The 21,650-nt window shown below is 42.5% G+C and overlaps 1 protein-coding gene across 1 annotated transcript; it reads right to left on the reverse strand.

Moving 5' to 3' along the window:
* Positions 1 to 16,881: 16,881 nt before the first annotated feature.
* LOC100282435 (uncharacterized 100282435) lies at positions 16,882 to 20,820 on the reverse strand. Its single transcript, NM_001352121.1, has 5 exons — positions 20,384 to 20,820; positions 20,101 to 20,301; positions 18,100 to 18,267; positions 17,257 to 17,695; positions 16,882 to 17,167 (listed from the first exon to the last, which is right to left on the reverse strand). The coding sequence occupies exons 1-4, from the start codon at positions 20,645 to 20,647 to the stop codon at positions 17,261 to 17,263; spliced, it is 1,068 nt and encodes a 355-aa protein (NP_001339050.1). The 5' UTR covers positions 20,648 to 20,820; the 3' UTR covers positions 16,882 to 17,167; positions 17,257 to 17,260.
* Positions 20,821 to 21,650: the final 830 nt, after the last annotated feature.

Here is a 21,650-nt window from a genome sequence, read left to right on the forward strand (position 1 = left end):
AAATAATCTGATAGTAAACAAACATATAGATTATAGATCTAGATTATATAATCTAATACCTAGCTAGATTATGATAATATCTTAATCTCCACAAGAGTAGCTTATTTTAGATTATTTTTGGTAAAAAAAACCAACTACTCATGGTTATGCATGTAAATGGAAATTACATTAATCTGCCTATAAAAGATCGATCATTAGAAATTATAACAAACATGCTCAGGTAAAACTCTTGTGTGGACGTCCTAAAACAATAGTAAGCTATCTATCGTCTATCTATATCTGAGCGGATTTAATTGAGTTTAACCTGACCTTAGGTCAATAAAGTCGTCCTAAGGTCGTAACAATAGCTAGTTGTAATAAAGTATTAATCCCTATGAGAAATTCACCTAAATTTAAATATGTGTAGTTCTTGTTTAAATCTGTTGTGATATACAAAACATGCATGGGAGGCTAACCACACACACACGTGGGTACATGTGCGCCACCTAACCTAGCTAGCCGCAAATACGCATGTGCTTCTTTATAGGGTTCTCTATAAATGCCATCACATGGGTGGTGCAATGGTAGCAAAAGTTTCCACTAGTAGAAAAGAGCTCAAAGCCTGCGGCACCCATAAATTATCACTGGCGGTTTCAGTTATCACGCGCCAGTAAAAAAAACAAGGTGGACCCGACTTAGGAACCGCCAGTGGAAACCCATTTTCACTGGCGGTTATCTTAACACAACCGCCAGTGGAAATAGGGTAGCCACTGGATATGACATGCAATGCTTCAATTTCAAGACAGGGAAGCCATAATGGCCCCGTACAACTTTAAGTAAGTGTGATTTTGCATTAAATAAAATTAATAATTTCAATACACATGCATCACAAATTTGATTCGTACAGGGACCACTGGATATGCTTCCTCATTTATCCTAAGGTTGGAAAGGTGCTGGTGCTCGACTCCTTAAACTTCGACCCTTCGACATATGCAACATTCCTCAGCATCTTAGAGCTGTAAGCCTTTTCTATGCATGCATACTTTTATCGATTAAAATTTGAGAATAACATGGTGATTCTATTTGAGATCACAGGGCTTTTAGGTTTTATAAGTTTAAAGGTGGAAAGTACGACCTGTCGAAACAACGCGTGCCACTAGAAATCCATCATCACTGGCCGGTAAGTATGTGATTTTATGAATACATATCATACACAATGTTGCAACTAAATAACCAATCTCCCGTTATGTAGTGCCACAAGCAACCACAAGGATCAGTCCTATGTGGATTCTATGCGTGCGAGTTCATGAGAGTGAACGGACGATACGTCACGAACCCTGACAAGGTATTATTAGTAATAGTCAAGTATGTATTTATGTCATTAAAGATGCAAATGTGTATAAATAGATGATGTTTATAAAATTCCTTTACAGCAATTTCAACGAGGAAACCCGGAGAACTTGACCGAAGCTGCATTGTATGGCATAGTGGAGGACCTCTGCACATTCATATTGAAAGAGGTCATTCCCGCAGAAGGAAAATATCACGATGCTTCCGGGACATTAGCTTTGCCAGAGTTCAGAATACTAACAGAAATTAGTAGATTATCTCTTAGCCGAGATAGTTATTAGAACTTAGGTGAAAACTTTTGATGTATAGAATGCATGAAGCATATATGGTTGTAAACAGAATACTTTGATGTATATAAATGTATGATAGAATTTAATTCCATGTTGCTTTCAATATCAATATAGATATATATATATATATATATGTTTGTGTGTGTGTAAATAAATATATCTATAATTCAGTATTGTTTGAAATTTTGAAAAAAGGCGGGGAAACATTTTCACTGGCGGTTCCTTAAGAAAACCGCCAGTGAAAATGGCATTTTCACTGGCGGTTCCTTAAGAAAACCGCCAGTGAAAATGCCCTTTTCACTGGCGGTTCCTTAAGAAAACCGCCAGTGAAAATGCCCTTTTCACTGGCGGTTCCAAAATAACCGCCAGTGGAAATGCTGATTTCCACTGGCCCCTAGCACTGGCGGAACTGAGAAACGCCACTATAAATACGTTTTCAACCGCCACTACAGAGCTTCTGTGTACTAGTGTTCGTAACTTTGAAACTTAGTGACATGACAACCAAGGGACAGAAGAAATGGATAACCATGAGAGAGAGAGAGAAGAGACGTACGTAGTCATTTTACCAACGAAGAAGAGAGGTGAGACTCACAAAAGGGTACGGTGATACGGAACATGGAATGAAAGAAGAATATTTTTTATTTTTTAATATCAAATATAATAGTAGACATGCATGCTCGCGTATTGTAATAATGAAAAAGTTTAACCTGCATTATCTGTTTCAAATAATAAAAACATGCTCTCGTACTCTGTAATAGATGTGGTAGAATTTACTAGTAACAGATGTCTTTTTTTTAACTTCACTACATTTTCCAAGTTTGCGCGGAATTAAATTAATGACTACTTTTTATTTTCAATTCTTGTTTAACGCTAGTAATCCGTCCACATGAATTAGTGGTTTAGATTTGTCTAAGTCAATCACTATGAACTTTGACCGGTTATATCTAATGTTTTATAAGATTTTACAACATAAAAATAAAGCTACTAGATTTATAATGATTTAAACTGCCATAATATGTAACTCTTTTAGTTCAAAATAATTTAATTATATATTATCGGTTAAATTTTAAATAATTTGACTTAGGACAAATCCAAAACGACTAAATCATGTAGATGGAGAGAATAGGTGATTACAATTTGTAAATTGAGATAGTTATCTAGTTAGGAGATCGTACTATATTTTATCATAGTGTCCCCTTTTCAATTTTTGGCTTCATTGATTGCGTTTAGCATGTATTTTACTTAGGTATTTTTCTTTCCACGAAACTTGAATCATTATTTTTAGTTGTACTGGGCATTAATTGACCCTTCGATATAATCTAAGCCATAAGATCATCGCAAAATCTAAGTTGTTTCTTAACTATGAAATGTGATGTAATTTGTAGGGACTCTTAGTGGTTTGTTTTAACACGGCTGTAAAAATAATAATAAGATATATAATATAATAGACTAGCAGACAAGAATACACCTACAATCTTGGGAGGAGAGGTATTAATAGCTGCTGCTAGTTAAAAACAACATTAGAAACAGAGTGAGGCACCCAAGAGGATCCTGAATTGAAAATCAACAGATGCCATCCCAGTCGAATCAGCAATCACTACAATATAACTGCATGATGCCAAAAGTTAACCAGCCAAGAATCATCGATTAACCAAGTATATCACGAGGCACCATATCATTGGCTCTACCAAAAGAATGATACTGACATCCAATATATATATATATATATATATATATATATATATATATATATATATATATATATATATATATATATATATATATATATATATATATATATATATATATATATATATATATATATATATATACTGTTTTTATATATTACACCTGGGTGCATTCAATGTAGAGAATGCACCCAGGCCGAACCTACACGTCAGGTCCGAGCCAACCGTCCCACACAGGCCGTCTTCGTCCCTCCCGCACGTCTTCGTTGCTCCCGCACGCTCCCGACAGAACCTTTTCACTTTCCCGCCCACGCCCCTCTTTCTCCACGAACGACTCAACCTCTTCACATAAATTGCAATCACATCAGACCAGCAGTTGCAATTACACCAGACAGTAGTTGCAATCATTTGTTTTGTTTAACAGATTTTTGGACATAGTTATATAGAAGTTGGAATCACACCAGACCAGCAGTTGCAATTACACCAGAAAGCAGTTGCAATCACACCAGACAACAGTTGCAATCATTGTTTGTTTAACAGATTTTTGGACATAGTTATATAGAAGTTGCAATCACACCAGACCAGCAGTTGCAATTACACCAGACAGCAGTTGCAATCATTGTTTGTTTAACAAAATTTTGAACATAGTTATAAAGAAGTTGCAATCACACCAGACCAGCAGTTGCAATTACACCAGACAGCAGTTGCAATCATTGTTTGTTTAACAGATTTTTGGACATAGTTATATAGAAGTTGCAATCACACCAGACCAGCAGTTGCAATTACACCAGACCAGCAGTTGCAATCATATTTTTTAACAAAATTTCCAGAGTTATTCAGTACTTGCAATCACATCAGAACAACTCAGCAGTTGCATCCACACCACACCAACAGTTGCAATTACAACACACCAGCAGTTGCAATCATTTTGTTTACATTTTTAACAGATATTTGGGTAGAATTATACAGCAGTTGCAATCACACCTAATGCGGGGGACATGGAGGCGCGCTGACAGAGAGGCGCGCGGCGGCGCGGGGACAGTGAGGCACGCGACGGCGCGGGGACAGGAAGGCGCTCGGCGGCGGTGGGGAAGAGGGTGGCGCTCGGCGGCGGTGGGGGAGAGGGTGGCGCGGGGACATGGAGGCGCGCGGCGGCGGGGGGCAGGGAGGCGCGCATACAGGAGGCCGAGGCGTGCTCGGGGTGTTATTGCAGGTGGGTGCATTCAATATAGAGAATGCACCCAGGTATATATATATATATACTGTATTTATATATTACACCTGGGTGCATTCAATATAGAGAATGCACCCAGGCCGAACCTACGCGCCAGGAGCACCTAGTCCGAGCCAATCGTCCCACCCAGGTCGAACCGACGTGTTGGGTCTATGCTTCGTCGCCGAAGGTCTTCAAGGAAGAAGCGGCTTTCGGAGGGTGTTAACATTTAACATTTTATGTTGCCTTGTTCTTAATTCATAGCATTTGAGAACGAGTCCCCAACATTGGCGCCCACCTCCGGTGAACTCACTTCCACTTTTTGAGCTGATGGCTTCGTTCAATGATCGAGTTGGGGCTGCTTCGGACCCGAAGCTGGTGCTCCCGATTACAGGCGGTTCGTCCTCAGAGCCAGCCAATAAGAAGCAGAAAAAAGACGCACAGAGAAGGGTACAGCATGTTGGGGTGCAAGGACCCTTCATCAAGTCAAGATGGTCTCACATTCCTATTACCTTCTCCCAAGAGGACCTTCAGCTCAAAGATTACCCACACAACGATGCCATGGTTATCTCTTGTGTTATCAAAGGATTTCTGGTTCACAATGTCTTGGTTGACACAGGCAGTGCAGCTGACATCATATTTGCTAAAGCCTTCAGGCAAATGCAAGAGCCAGAAGATAAGATTCATGATGCTACACATCCTCTTTGTGGCTTCGGAGGGAGACAGAATGTAGCACTGGGAAAGATCACCATGTCAGTGACCTTCGGATTCATCAATAACACTAGAACTGAGCAAATTGTGTTTGACATTGTTGACATGGAATACCCTTATAATGCAATTATTGGTCGTGGTACCCTCAATGCCTTCGAAGCAATCCTTCACCCCGCTTATCTTTGCATGAAGATACCTTCGGATCAGGGACCCATCGCTATTCATGGAAGCCAGGAAGCTGCCAGAAGGGCCGAAGGAAACTGGACTGATTCAAAAGCAATCCATAACATAGATGGAGCTGAAGCTTGCGAACAATACAAATTCAGAAGGGAGAAAGCAGCTTCAGCAGATCAGCCGAAGCCCATGCTCTTATGTGAGGATGTAGCAGAACAGAAGGTGCTGTTGGGCTCTCAGTTATCCGAAGCACAAGAGAAAACCTTGCTAAGGTTCTTGTTCAACAACAAAGATGTTTTTGCATGGTCAGCCAATGATCTCTGTGGAGTTAATAGAGATGTTATTGAGCACTCGCTCAATGTCGATCCATCCTTTAGACCCAGAAAGCAAAGGCTTCGGAAAATGTCAGATGATAAAGCTGAAGGTGCTCGCAACGAAGTTAAAAGACTCCTCAGTGCAGGAGTTATCAGAGAAGTGAAGTACCCAGAATGGCTAGCTAACACTGTTATGGTAAAAAAGGCCAATGGCAAGTGGCGAATGTGCATCGATTTTACAGATCTTAACAAGGCTTGTCCGAAGGATGAATTCCCATTACCAAGGATAGACTCTTTAGTTGATGCAGCAGCTTCTTCAGAGCTCATGAGTCTGTTAGACTGTTATTCAGGCTATCACCAAATTTGGATGAAGAAGGAAGATGAGCCGAAGACTAGCTTCATAACTCCAAGTGGCACATATTGCTATCTTCGGATGCCTGAAGGGCTCAAAAACGCTGGAGGAAGTTTCAGCCGAATGACTGCGAAGGTTCTCCAATCTCAAATAGGCAGAAATGTGCTAACTTATGTTGACGACATCATTGTAAAAAGCACGAAGCAGGAAAATCATATTGCTGATCTGCAGGAGACCTTCGTCAGTTTCAGGCAAGCTGGCTTAAAGTTAAATCCAGAAAAATGTGTCTTCGGAGTGAAGAAGGGGAAATTTCTTGGATGCTTGGTTTCAACAAAGGGAATTGAAGCTAATCCAAGTAAAATTGAGGCTATACTTCGGATGGAGCCACCAACTACAAAGAAGGGGGCTCAAAGATTGACAGGGAGATTGGCATCTCTCAATAGATTCATATCTAGATCAGCAGAGAGAAACTTACCATTCTTCGAAGTGCTGAAGTCAGCCGAAGTCTTTCAATGGGGACCAATCCAGCAGAAGGCTTTTGAAGAACTGAAACAGTATTTGATAGACCTAACAACATTGACTCCACCAATGCCAGGGGCTCCTTTATTATTATATGTGGCAGCTTCGCACTCAGCGGTAAGTGCAACACTTGTCCAGGAAAAGATCGATGGTCAAGACAAGAGACAGGCCCCGATATATTTTGTTTCCGAGGTTCTTAGTTTATCAAAGAAAAATTATACAGAGTTGGAGAAGGTACTGTATGCTGTCTTGATGGCTTCCAGGAAGCTTCGGCACTATTTCCAAGCTTACAACATAATTGTTCCTTCTTCACAACCTCTGAAGGATATCATGAGGAACCGAGAAGCTACTGGAAGGATTGGAAAATGGGCTGCAGAACTCAACGAATTCTGTATTGAATATGTTCATAGATCTTCGATTCAGTCTCAGGCATTAGCAGATTTCATTGCTGACTGGACGCCAGGGGCTCAGGAGGAAGAAACAAGTAAAGATGCCGAAGCATGGACAGTGTTTTGCGATGGATCTTGGGGAACCTTCGGAGCAGGAGCGGCTGCTGTGTTGGTTTCACCTTCCAAGGTTAAAACTTGTTATGCGGCAAAGCTTGACTTTAGTTGCACAAATAACATTTCCGAGTACGAAGCCTTGCTTTTAGGTCTTCGGAAGTTAAAAGCAATGGGAATAAGAAGGGCCATACTTAAAACTGATTCCCAGATTGTTTCGGGTCATGTTGACAAGAGTTGCAAGGCTAAGGATCCGAAGCTTGAAAAATATCTGGATATGGTTCGAAGAGTTGAAGCTTCCTTCGAAGGGTTTTCTGTCAAAAATATCCCTAGAGGACAAAATGAACATGCTGATTTGCTAGCTAAGTCAGCAGCACAGGGGCTGCCCTTACCTTCGGATGTATTCTTTGAAACAATAAAAGCTCCTTCGGTAGAACTTCTTGAAAGAGCAGTCCTCAACATATCTCCTGTTTATAGCGAGGATTGGAGAACTGAGATCATCTCCTACCTTCAGGGAAAATTCCTTTCAGATGACGAAGCTTATAACAGGAGGATAGAGGCAAGGGCTCGTCCATATGTCATGATAGAAGGAGAATTGTACAAGCATGGAGTTTGTGCTCCGCTACTCAAATGTTTATCCAGAACCGAAGGTATTGAGTTGATGAAAGAAATACATGCAGGCCTCTGCGGATCTCACATTGGATCCAGGCCATTGCTTGGAAAAATTTTCCGCCAAGGATTTTATTGGCCGAAGGCGGCTTCGGATGCAGCGGAGTTAGTTCAAAAGTGTGAAGGTTGTCAGAAATGTGCACGAGATCAAAAACAACCTTCGTCCTTAACACAACTCATACAACCCATTTGGCCATTGCAAAGGTGGGGCCTTGACTTGTTAGGTCCGTTACCACCGGCCCAAGGGAACCTAAGATACGTTGTAGTGGCGGTGGAATATTTTTCTAAGTGGATTGAGGCAAAGCCTTTAGCTACAATAACTTCGGCCACCGTCCAAAAGTTTTTCTGGCAGAATATTGTTTGTCGTTTCGGGGTACCAAAGGCTATCACTGTGGATAATGGAACACAGTTTGACTCCGAAGCTTTTAGGGATTTCTGTGATCAAATTGGTACGAAGATCCATTTTGCATCAGTCAGACATCCGGAGTCAAATGGACTTGTTGAAAGAGCCAATGGTATTATAATGACAGGAATAATGAAGTCAATTTTCAATCAACCAAGGGGAAAGTGGCCAGATCAGTTAACCAAAGTGGTGTGGAGCCATAATACAACAACATCAAGGTCTACCGGCTTTACCCCATTCAAGTTATTATTTGGTGACGAAGCAATAACTCCAGAAGAAGCTAAAACCGGATCAATAAGGGTAATAGCTTCGGCAGCATCAGGTTCCGAAGCTGATTATTCTGTGGAAAAAGATGCTTTAGAAGGGATCAGGTTGCAAGCCGTGGAAAACATCAACAAATATCAAGCCGAAACAATTAAATGGCGAGATAGAAAGGTTCGACTAAAGAATATTGAGCCAGGACACTTGGTGCTTCGGAGAGTGGCCAATCCAGAAACAGTGGGCAAGTTACAATTGAAATGGGATGGACCTTTCTTAGTAGCATCTTCGTCAAGACCCGGTTCATACAGATTGAAGGATATGGACGGCAACGACATTCCTAGATCTTGGAATGCGGATGAGCTTCGGCGATATTATGTATAATTCGATGTAATTTTTCATATTTTTTATTTTTTATTTTTTCTTTCATGGCACCCTTTTCCTTTCCGAAGGGGGAGAAAGGTTTTTAATGGGGCCATCACGTGTAATTTTCTTTATTAGTTCTATAAGAGCAAAATCCCCCAAAGAATGTAAATGTAAAAGCTGAGAATGCACCATCGAGTGCCAAAAAGTAAAGGCGAAGAAGCTCCAAAGTCGTTCCTAAGGGAATGCAGAGCTTACAGCGAAAAGTCAACGCTGATTCCGCCAAAAGTAAAGGCGAAGAAGCTCCAAAGTCGTTCCTAAGGGAATGCAGAGCTTACAGCGAAAAGTCAACGCTGATTCCGCCAAAAGTAAAGGCGAAGAAGCTCCAAAGTCGTTCCTAAGGGAATGCAGAGCTTACAGCGAAAAGTCAACGCTGATTCCGCCAAAAGTAAAGGCGAAGAAGCTCCAAAGTCGTTCCTAAGGGAATGCAGAGCTGAGGTGTGATTGTTCTTAAAATGGTTATGAATATGACTCCGGATACGTGTTTGGCCATGCATTTGCACATCACATTACATCATAACATTTGCATTCATAAACATTCATCTAGGCATAAGTAGGATAGTCATCTTCATGGCATAAATGGTTGTTTCAGCAAAAAGAGGAAAAAGAAGGGGAAGAAAGAGCTTCGTGCACAAAAAAGAGAGCTTCGGAAAAAAAGGGAAAATGTTGTTCTCTATGCTTCGCTGCGTACGAAAAGAAGGGAAGGTGTTTTTTCGCCGACGGCTCAAAAAAGAAAAATTTCGTCCACATCAAAGCATTTCCTATACAGCAATGGGATGGTAAGGATATATAATAAGGTATGAACAGAATTCATTAAAGACCTTCGGCATTGTTTACATTTACAAAAGTTACGTTTACAAAAGCTCTCAAAAGTTTCTCAAGCATTGTTTACAGTCTACTATCTAATCCCCAAGGAGCTTCGGCTTCGGCGGCTTCGGCATCATTTTTGACCTTCGACTTCAGCTTCGTCATCCTACATGAATAAGATCGTTGTAAGTCAAAATCGATCTTACAAGAAAAGGTAAGCACAAGGTATGGTTTCTTACTGGTTCAAGGTGGCTACGAGCTTCGTCTCCTGCCTTTTCTCGTCCACCTTTTGTCCATATCATTTTTATAAATCTATTCGAGATACTTCGGGCAAGATCAGGAATGTCGTCCAGGATTGATGGCGACAAAGTGAAATTTGGCCTATTCACAATTTTTCCATGCTCGCAGCCAGCCTTCAGGAAAGCCGCAGCAGTGCCTCGAGAAGCCACCCAGGCACAGAAGTCACCATGCCCAGCTATGACTTCGTCGAGCTCGTCAATCTCCCCCTCAATATGTTCGAACGTTTTTGGTAGATCTTCAGCTGAGGGGGTAAATTTTCCACTGCTGGCTCCAACTGAGTAAAAAATCTTTTTTAACCGATGAATGCATCTGTGGCTGAATTCCAAGCAGTTTTCTTGAAGACTTGCCAGTAGTTTTTTCAAATCTGAATTCTTTTGAGCTTCGGCTTTAAGTTTTGCATTAAGATCTTGTTTTTCTTGTTCGAACTGCTCAGACTGGCGGAGAAGCTTCGTGTTCAGTTCTGTTATTTTTTCTTCAGCTTCTGCCAATAGTCCTTCGGTTGCCTGGAGCTCAAAGTTCTTTTTCTCGAAGGCATCTGATTGTTCCTTTATTTTGCTTTCCAAATTTTCAATCATGACTTCGTGCTTTTTATCTTCAAAATCTTGTTGCATCTGCAAGGCTTTGCTCAGAAGCATACTCTGCACGAAAACAACCTTCGTCAGACATGTTTTCGTTCTTAGAAATAATAAAGGTTAAGGGAAAAGCAGTTCACCTTGAAGTTGGAATAAAATAAGCTGCCAACGACATGTTGTCGTCGGTAGCGGCTGATGTCCGTTTCTAGCTTCGGAAATCCGATATTCTTGGACAGAGTACTGATAATTTTGGCTCCAGTTTGATCTCGGATACAGCCCAATTTTTCATCATCAACGCCTCCGAAGAGGAGCGCTCCAGGCTTGTATCCGCAGGATTTGGCGTATTCTTTAAGCTCTTTTATTTCCGCTTTTGATAATTGTTCTCCGATTAAATTCCGGAACATGAAAGTTTCGTTCTCCGAAGCTTCATCAGCAATTTCTTTCCCTTTCACCGACGCTACGGTCGCGGCCTCTTCGGCGGTGGTGGTAACTTCTTCTGTAGTCATGTCTAGCAGTATTTGGTCAATATGTTCAAGTGTGCTCTCTAGGTTCAGATCTTCAACTGAGGCAGCTTCGGCGGCTGTGACCTCCGAAGGTGCAATTTCAATATTTGTCTCTTCCGCAGCCGCTGATATTTTTCGAGCTGAAGCCCTTGGCGGTGTCTTGTCGATAACTTCTGTCACACCGATCATCCTCTGTCTTTTTACTTTAGTTGTTTTCTTCATTCTTTCGGGCTCCTTTTCCTTCGGAAAAAAATTTGTCAGTCGAGGCCCTAGTGGACTTAGCTTCGCAGGCATGGATTCAGTCATTACCTGCAGAATGGCCTCTACATCAGTGGTAGAGGGTGATGCGGGGGATTTTTCTTCATCAGATATTTTTTGTTTCGGAGAAGATGCTTTCTTCTTCTTTGGAATCTTCTTCTTCGGTGTCTCTTCTTCATCTTTGTTTGAAGCTTCGGTCATCCTCTTCCTTTTTTGGCCTCCGGCATTTTTGTTTAAATTTTCATAGTCTGGGTATTCAAACTCCAGAGCGTCCAACACTCGGTTTAGCCTTCGCTTCGGACGGGTGCCGAAGGCCGCAGTCATCAATTGATCTTCTTTTTTAGAGTAATTGCCAAGTATTTCATTGCACATTGCTTCAATCGTATCTAGCCACTCTTGGCAAGGTGCTTTAAAGAACTTTTTAAACTTGAAATAGTAAGGTAAACGTACGAGTTCACCTTCTTTCTTTTCCCCCTGTAGCTTCGGCATTTCCCATTCTTTCAAACTGGGAAAAATTTTGAATGCTAAAAACTCTTGAACCAGGTCCCTTGTGCTGATATGCTCTGCAATAATTCTGAATTCACTCATTGCTTGTTGTGTTGGACCTTCGGGTGTCATGTTGCAGCGAGGTCGGGTTTCTCCGAAGATTAATTCCAGCGGGCTTTGTACAAGCTTTTCCTTGTCGTCATCAACCTTGACATAGAACCACTCTGATTTCCAGCCTGTTGCCCACTTGCTTCGGTAGCTAATTACAGGGAACTTTGTAGTTTTCCGATAGGCAAAGTTATAGCAACCAAAATTATCATGCAATCCATCTTTTCTAGCCTTTGTTTGATAATGCAGCTCGTGAACCCGGCAGAAGCTGTCCGCAAATGGTTCCACTGCTTGGCTTTGGAGTGCCCAGATATAAACAATAAGCCTAACGATAGCGTTAGGGGTCAGCTGATGAAAATAGATACCGAACCTCTTCAGCACCTCTCCAATGATCCCATGTAGGGGGAATCTTAATCCAGCCTTTAAAAAGCTCTTGAAAATAACAATTTCATCTTTCTCCAGTTTTGGGGTAGTCTCTTCTCCCCCGAAGCGCAAAAGCTTCTTCTGATTTTCAGTGAAAAAGCCCGATTTTACCATCTTGGACAGATCAGCCTTCGAAACAGTAGATTTTCCGAAGTCCAAGTGGCTCGGCTTGCTTGGCATGGCAATGCGATAATCATCTTCGGAATCAGTTTCCTCAATATCTTCTTCCTCTGCTTCAGCGATTGCTTGTTCTGCTTGTTCTGCATCATCATGAGGGATCTTTTCCGAAGTCACTAGACCCGATCGTTGCATGGCTTCGGAGATGGGGAGAGTCTCCGAAGCTTCAGTTTCCTCCCCCTCGCGCTCAACCCTGGCGGTAGAGCGGACTCTGGCCATTCAATTATGAACTTGTGAAACTTTAATATTTTCTTCCTCCGAAGCAGGTTTCAAACTGGAGCTTCGTTCGATTCTAACAGACAAGCTTCGGTGATGGTTAAAAATTTTGGCAGGAAAACAGTGCAAATAGCAATGAATGCTGTGGTAACTTCACACCTACTCGTCTGTTTATATAGTGCTGCAGGTAAGAAGGCGAAGCGCCAGAGTTTTTACACCAGGTGCACACCCGCTTGCGCTCGCTGCACGGTGGACCGCAGGGACAAACAGTAAACTCTGCAAGGTGGGACCGCTACGTGCTGGGAAATTAAATCGTTTCTCGACAACGAGCTCAGGGAAGGTGTTTTTTGGACCTTCGGCTCCCCGAAGCTTAAGAGACTTTTTTCACGGATCAAGCTCGTTACGAAAAACGATCTAGCACCGCGAAAGGGGCTACTGTTGGGTCTATGCTTCGTCGCCGAAGGTCTTCAAGGAAGAAGCGGCTTTCGGCTGAAGCTGTTTGCATGAGATGGCCGAAGGTTCCTTTCCATGAAGCTTCGACAGTATAAACCGACTTAAAGATAGAATGACTTTTTAGTCCATGAAGGTCTGAGTCAATGTTGTAAGCTTTTATAAGGGGCATACTTGTAATTCCTCACAGGCTGCGTCCTGTGCCTATAAATAGTGAACAGTATTCCGTTGCTGTTCACGCATTCTGGTATTTTTTGTAATCGCATCTGTCGGAATTCAACCTTTTGCCAAGGCAAAGGTATTTCTGTATTCAATAATTCAATATATTAAGCAATTATAATGTGATTTGTACACATTTTATTTGTCCTTCTCATACCTTTTATTTTATGTTATCTTATAATTTCCGCTGAAATTTTATTACGAAGGTTTAAGCTTCGTAACTATGCTCTTGTCAACCTTCGTTCGAAAACATTATTCTCAAGAGAATAATGTTTCATGGACAAAGGATGTTAACATTTAACATTTTATGTTGCCTTGTTCTTAATTCATAGCATTTAAGTACAAGTCTCCAACACGACGCTTCGTCTTCGTCCCTCCCGCACGCTCCCGACAGAATGCTACAATTTTCGAACCAGACCAGCAGTTGCATCTAGTTATATAGAAGTTGCAATCACACTAGACCAGCAGTTGCAATTACACCAGACCAGCAGTTGCAATTATATTTTTAACAAAATTTCCCAGAGTTATTCAGTACTTGCAATCACATCAGAGCAACTCATCAGTTGCATCCACACCACACCAGTAGTTGCAATTACAACACACCAGCAGTTGCAATCATTTTGTTTACATTTTTTTAACAGATATTTGGGTAGAATTATACAGCAGTTGCAATCACACCTAATGCGGGGTTGCAATCACACCACACCAGCAGTTGCAATTACACCTCTTTGTCCTGACACTAAAACCAACCAACTTTGCATAGTCAAGGTAAAAGAGGTAGGCTTCTTCCCTTGTATCAAATGTTTGCCGTACCCTGGGGACAAACACATCAAGTATGTTTGCATCCTGCAGAACAACACGCAATCATGAGTTTGCAATTAGCGGATACCCATAGTTGCAATCAACAAGCAACAAACGTTGCAACTGGAGTAACAACACAACATGCAATGGTAATCAAGAAGTAAAAACAAAGACTTAAGTTTGCAATTAGAGGATACTCGCGGCGGGGGCAGGGAGGTGCACGTACAGGAGGGCTGAGGGCGTGCTCTTATGAGGAGACGTGCTCGGGGTGTTATTGCACCCTGGGTGCATTCAATATAGAGAATGCACCCAGGTGCATTTTAGTGCCGCCGTATATATATATATATATATATATATATATATATATATATATATATATATATATATATATATATATATATAGTATTTAGAGCCCTGGGCTCTATTTAACTACAGGAAGCCCTGACCAGGTGCGCAGACCGCACCGGACCCTTTTTGGTTTATTGTACCTAACTGTGCTTACGCTAAATTATAATACGAGTTATGCTGATGTGTGTATCAGTTTATGCAAATATAGTCTGCGCATATTACGTGCATCAGGCCCACGATCCGGCCCACGCGTTCACAATTATTCAGTCCCACGCCGACACTATAAAAACACCCCCACGCCGCCAGGGATTAGGTTTTAGCGGCGCGGCGGTTCCCTCGGGCGTGCGAGCGGCGGTGATCCTGGGGGCCAGCAGCGGTGTCACCTCGAGGCAAGCGATCGACGGTGGCGCTCCACCAGGAACGAGCGATGGTGGCGCTCCACAGGGAGCTCGCCCGCCTCGCCGCCAGGTCCGTCGCGCGCCTGCCTGCTGGGGCTGGGCTCGACGGGAGCGGAACCGCCGAGGAGGCCGAGATGGCCGCCGCGCTCATGGACGTCGCGGCCGCCAGCGCCGCCGCCTCCGCCGCCGTGTTCTCGACCGTCACGTCCGTGTCTGCCGCCGCGTCGTCGTGCTCGAACAAGAAGGCCCCGACGGCCTTCATGGCTGCTGCCTTCGCCAAGAAGCCGGAGACGCCGACGACGGCCTATGTCGCGCAGGAGAAGCACGAGGAGCTTGAGCGATGCATCGACGAGTGCGAGAGCGGCAGCAAGGTGGTGTTCAGGAGCATTGTTCGGAATAGGGTTTCGTTGCTCAGCATCCATAGTCCGGCGATCTAGAGAATCGATCTCTCATATCAGTCGCCATCACAATTTAGTTAACGACTGTTGTATACTATGCTACATACGTATATATACAGTGTAAATACACGTTGAAACAATAGAGAATAAAAATATATATGTGCAGTTGGAAATAACACAGAAATTCAGTCAGCATGTATAGCCCCAGGGTAAATTATTAAAACTGTACTACTGTAATCATCAGGAGGGCATTATTTTAAATGTTGTATGATTTACGCTAAAATTCACACTCATTTACGCTGTTTTAGCTCACGTTTTACGCTGGAATCCGCCCGAGCAGAACCCGCGAACTGCGGCTATAAATTAAAATTTATTTCCTTCTACTAATGCTCCTCAAACCGTAACTGTCCCTTTATTTACGCGATTATGCATCACGTCTTTCCTTATATCAAACCGGTCAAGATTTATATAATGCATGGTTTATGCTATCATGTTACACATTGTTATGCAGTCGTAAACGGTTTATTTACGCATCGTTATGCAGTTGTTAACCGCCGCCAATATCACAGATACGAACGTGGACGAGCGGCTGTAAATGAGAATTTGTTTCCTCACGTAACTGTGCCTTTATTTACGCGAACGTGAGGCACGTCTTTCCTTATCTCAAACCGGTGGATATTTAAATGTTGCATGGTTTACGCTATCATGCTACACAGCGTTATGCAGTCGTAAGCGGTGTACACATGGTAATATTCGTTCCCGTGATTCGTGGCAAAAGATTCCTTCTATGCATGATTTATGCACATTTCTACATATATTTATGCATGCGTATATTGCCTGTCATATGCATGGCTGACGCATGCTAGCGTACAGTGGGCCGACCGCGACCTGGTTGGCGTCCTGGCTGGGGCTTCCCCCACTAACGGAAGCCCAGGGCTTCCATTACCTCTTCCCTATATATATATATATATATATATATATATATATATATATATATATATATATATATATATATATATATATATATATATATATATATATATATATATATATATATATATATATATATATATATATATATATATATATATTGACAATAAATAATATTATAACGATAATGACTGTATACTAACGACTGAATTAAAATAGAAAGAAGTTCAATTTATAAGGGGTCATTTGCTTGATTTGACGTGAATAGAACAACTTTAGAAAGGCTTGCAAGTTGCAACAGCTATATACTATACATATCTTTGAAAAGACTTGTCACGGCTATACATATTACTCAGGCAACAAGTGCACTGTTGCTAGACATACGTTTACAATCACCATGCAGTCAAGGTCCAGAGTCCAGACAACTGTGTGGCGAGGTAATCCCAAGTTCCCAACACACGCCCAATCAATGTGAATTTGCTAACGCAAACCGCAATCCTAAACAGCAAACCATGCCTCGCCACACGTTTTCTTCCGAATATAAAACAGCTACCAGGCCGCCACATGTTAGCTTTGCCATCTCAAATGAAATTGCCATCAGGTGTAGCAACAACAAAAGGCAACGCTATCACAAACCAAAACCAAAAAGAAAGGATGCCGATAAGTATTAAAACAAGCGAAGTTTCTAGCCCGCATAGAATGTCGAATTTGGAATGCCACTACCAAGTTCACTCGTCCACGATACAAAGCCAAAGCAATCCACAGACAGACAGGTTCTACCCTCAGTTCAAAGATGTGGCTAAACCATCTCATTCTAATAATTCCTATACAGCATCAGAAAACGACCATGTGCCTCACTCCTCACTTCCTCGTTAAAATAAAAACGGATTGGAAACAACTTCATGCCCTGTGCACCCCTTGTTAACCATCCTGGATAAGATTGGGTGGTAGAAAAGCATTAGACAGACAACATTAGTGCCCAAATACAAGATAGCATGTCAAAGGAACTTCCAGGTAACCTCATCAGAAATCGTAGTCTTTAAGGTCTTTCTTGGAGTCGGCCAATTCCATCTCCACCATACACTCCTCTTGGCTGAGAGGCGGGAGCCCATTCTTGTGGCGTGTGTAGTTGTGTTTGTGCCACCCACTCTTGCAGTGCTCTCTGTAAAGCTTGTCCTCCACGAGTACATCACACTCCTTGCACCTTCTCTGTTGCTTGCCTTGTGCATTGCCCTGGCTTTCAGTAGAAATGCTCTGTTTCTGCATGGTCTCACTTATCTGAGCAACAGCATCAGGTTCCTTTACAGGAGCCGCGTGTGGCACTTCCACACTGTTGTGTTGTTCCACAGATGGGCCACTTTCTACGTGCGTGGAGACAGACAGCACTTCGACCCTCCCTTGGACATCCTTCAACCGCTCCTCACATGAGCGCAGAAGAGATGGCTCGATCTCGCATACCTGTAAAACATTATTCACAGTTACATGTAGTACAAATAACAATAAAGGCTTGTTCGGTTAATCCCGTTACCTATGGATTGGACGGGATTGGAAAAAAATTGAGAAGAAATTTAACTTGGTTGGGATTTAAACCCACACAATCCCACTCAATCCACATGGATTGAGAGCTAACCGAACAAGCCCTAATAAGGTTCAGCCCTGAGAAGGATTTTGCTTTCAGCAAATGATTAACTCAGCACCACCAAAAAATAGAAACACTAAAATAGGCTAAGCAGGCTTCATTGCTAAGTTCATCATGCAAGGAACACTGTATTACAATCAGGCTTCCACTTCTAATGTCCACATTATTTCTACAATCATGTGATCTAGGAAAAACCATAGAAAACAAGAACCAGTAGACTTACAATAGAAGGCTGAGTGCTCAATTCATCCTTTGAAATTATGGTAGCATTCCATCCGCCAATCTTCTCCGTAAGGCCTGGAAAATTGGGTTTTGGTGCAGTGAACCGCACCCTTAGCGGTGCACGCTTTATGGGGAAATGCTCTGTGAGCTTCTTGATAACTTTTAGAGCCTACAAGAATAAAGTAGCTTTAACTTACAGAGTGTGCCACAAAGTAGATACCCAAAGAATAGACTAGCAACAATCCACAGTCAGCGTGCCACACTAGCGTATAGAGGTGGTAATGGGATCTAAATTTTACACTATAAAATTTAAGGATAGGATCGGATTAGGATCAGGCTCCATTCCTATTCATTTTTAAACTAAAATTAATTAAGGGCTCAAACAAATCGTGAATAGACATTTGGATCGTGATCCATTACCACCCCTACTAGCGTATAGAGCGAGTTAGGACCTATTTGGACCTAGATGATACCCAAAGCCAAGTTCATGGACCCAAAAATAGCATTTGAGAGTAAGAGGGACCTAGGTGGCACCCCTTGCCAAGTTGAAGGACCGGCCTTAAATATAGGGGCCACATCAAGGTACACTCAGCAAGCCACGTCAATGTATAGAGTAGGTTAGGACCCATTTGGACCTGAATGATACCCAAAACCAAGTTCATGGACCCAGAACTAGCATTTTGAGAGTAGAGGGGCCTAGGTGACACCTCTTGCCATGACGACAAATTATCCTCTTATTCATGCATACACATATATACTGTGTTTCGTTTGGTTTATGTTAGCGCGTGCATGGTGTATAGATGGTCTATGTAGTGGTGCTACCAACGGCACTAGGCCAACTACCGTTAACTGCCATGCCTATGCCTGTACTGTCATCATTGCAGTGCACATACAGATCTGAGGATCCAATGAATCGTCTCCATCGGCAACATTCTCTTGTTTACAAAAAAGGCGGCTGCTGTTTAATTTAGTTAGGGCAGCGGGACGGTGATGGAATTCACTGGTTGTCAAGTTGCTCCTGCGGTCCTGCCTAAACTTAGTTGCTTTAATTACTGATCTCTCATGATTTTGAATGCATGGTTCAAACATACAATACATAAGCATTTCAGAAATACTAGGCTGGATTGTTTTTATTTTCTTATGCAGATTAAAGGCACTATTCAAAATAAGAAAAAAAATTGATCAAACGGGTCCGCTCTATACACTGACATGGCACGCTGACTGTGCATTGACGCGAGTCTCTTCTAAGACTGTCTCCGGTAGCTATCCTATCTCGTCCCCTATTTCATGACTCATCCCCTATTTCAAACTTCACTCTGCAAACAGTGTAATCTACAGTGCAAATCCCCTATTTTACACGATCTACTGCGGATAGCCTAACTGTCCAAACTTTGCTCTGTGAGCTTCTTGATAACTTCTAGAAACAGAAGAAAAATACAGTATGATGGTGGCCATAGTAGCTTTACAACAATCATCATGTTCTATATGCATGTATTGTTGACAAGTTTTTAACTACTACGCTATATACAACCAATAATCATTTGTTGGAATATACAAATTCAAATTCAGGAATGGATGTATTAAGTACAAAATTAATGACCACGTAATCCATAACTATGCTTTATGTCGTGTATGATGATGAATTCAGTGCTGTAAACCTAAAACCAATTCTACAAAAAATAGGAAGTCAGCTATCTTTACGACATCCAGACAATTGTCAGGCCTGAACACTAATCATGAAAAATTCTATAGAACGATGGATCCCAATTTAGTATACAAGGGGTTCTGAAGATGATTGCACATGAATCAGGAGGTCAGCCAGCAATTATATAGGCTAAGGCTAATAATAACTTATATACATCGAATATGCTACACCCCACAGGCCACATATGACGGAAACAGATTCTAGCACAAATGAGAATAAACAAACATCCACCAGAATGTTCTACTCCAGTAGCGGTCATTATCCCAGAAGTTAGGCATCAGACGTCGTCTTAGGTACCTGTTCCTTGGAGGTGAGGTTTGGGTCGACGGCGAAGTGTATCTCGTGCATGAGGCGCTCGATCATGGTGATGGTGTAGGGGCGGCGGGTCTCTGGGTTGATGGTCTTCTCCATGACAATAGTTGCGATGTCGCGGAACTGGCTGGAGAGCTGCGCCTCCCTCTCCTTGCCGGAGACCTGGAGTTCCCCTTTCTCCAGAATCTGAGGAAGCAAAGCAGCAGCGAGGCGCGTCTAGTGCTTCTGCGGATTGTGGATTGAATGGGGTTTGGAGAAGAAGATGTACCTCGATGCAGATTTGGGTAAGGTCGTCGGTGCCGAAGGCCTTGGCGAGTTCCTTGGAGTTGGCGAGGATGCCCTTGGAGACGTTGGAGTAGACGGTGTGGGACTGGAGCACCTCGTCGATGTCCTTCTCGACGCGGGAGCGCCACGAGAGCACCTTGTTTGGGAAGCAGGCGATCTCGAAGCGCTGGCCGTGCTTGCGCAGCCGCACCACAGCCACGTTGGTGAGGCGCTTCTGCCCCACCGGCTGCACCAGCGTCCGCGACATATCCAACGGCGGCGACGAACCCTGCCGGTCACGAGCGGAGCGAGGGGGCGGAGGGGCGACCTTAACCCTAGGCAGGCGGCTGGGCTTGGGAGTTGGAAGTTCCTAGCGCGGCGGAGACGAGAGCGTGGAGGAAGAAGGGTTGGGGACGGTTTCGATTAAGGGCTACAGTCTAGACGGTTCGATTCCTCCGTGGACCGTGGCAGCGTGGCTGAGAGGGACATACTCCGCCCGATGCCCTCCGTTGCTGATCCAGCGGCACGAAGCAAACGGCGCAGGAAGGCACAGACGGATCGGCCCATATACGCGACGTGGCCCAGCCCAGGTAGCATTGAGAAGTTAAGGCCCTGTTTAGGAGAGTTTCGTTTAAAAATTTTCATATCTATTTCAACTGTATCTATCAAACATGTAGAGGCGTATAGGTCTACGAGCTCTAGCTTAAAAAAACTGAAATTAGAAGCCAGTTTCATGAAATTTTCAAAGCTTTTTAAAGGGTGTTTTTCAAAAACATTGTTTTAATACCTCCTCATGAAGTTGTATAAAATTACCATAATATCATTGGTTAAATGACCTACAATTTATGTCTATTTCTGCGCTCGTTAATTAAGAAAACTCGTACAAATTAATTGTATTATAAAAGCTAAAGTCTATATGCAAGCTAAACAATTTTAAACCCTTCCTTATCAATTTGTCGAAGTTGTTTCATAAGGCTGAAACTGAAAACCGTGCAATTCTTGAAATGATGCCTTCCAATCAGTACTCCTCTCCTTTTTAGGGGAAAAAAGAAACGGTGGAAATTTTGGTAAATTCTCTGTCCTTTCGCTTTTGTTAATTATTTGTGAAATGAAGTTATTATTTAATCTATAACTGTTTCAAACAAACAAGCCCTAAATATGAACGGGAGAACGATTCAAAGCGAGGAAGGGAGGAGGAAGCACGGTCAAACTCCGGTCCGGTCACGCAGAAGGCTGCTTAGCAATTTGACGTTTTGAATTATTTGTTGTGG

This window comes from Zea mays, chromosome 6 (genome assembly GCF_902167145.1).
Source record: "Zea mays cultivar B73 chromosome 6, Zm-B73-REFERENCE-NAM-5.0, whole genome shotgun sequence".
Classification (NCBI taxonomy): domain Eukaryota; kingdom Viridiplantae; phylum Streptophyta; class Magnoliopsida; order Poales; family Poaceae; genus Zea; species Zea mays.

What these genes read in the sequence shown, in the direction of transcription:
- LOC100282435 (NM_001352121.1), bottom strand. Translation starts at nt 20,647, where the DNA reads ATGTCGCGGACGCTGGTGCAGCCGGTGGGGCAGAAGCGCCTCACCAAC. An exon ending in TTACCCAAATCTGCATCGAG is followed by an intron (nt 20,302 to 20,383) that starts GTACATCTTCTT and finishes TTGCTTCCTCAG; the next exon opens with ATTCTGGAGAAAGGGGAACT. An exon ending in TGAGCACTCAGCCTTCTATT is followed by an intron (nt 17,696 to 18,099) that starts GTAAGTCTACTG and finishes AATGTTTTACAG; the next exon opens with GTATGCGAGATCGAGCCATC.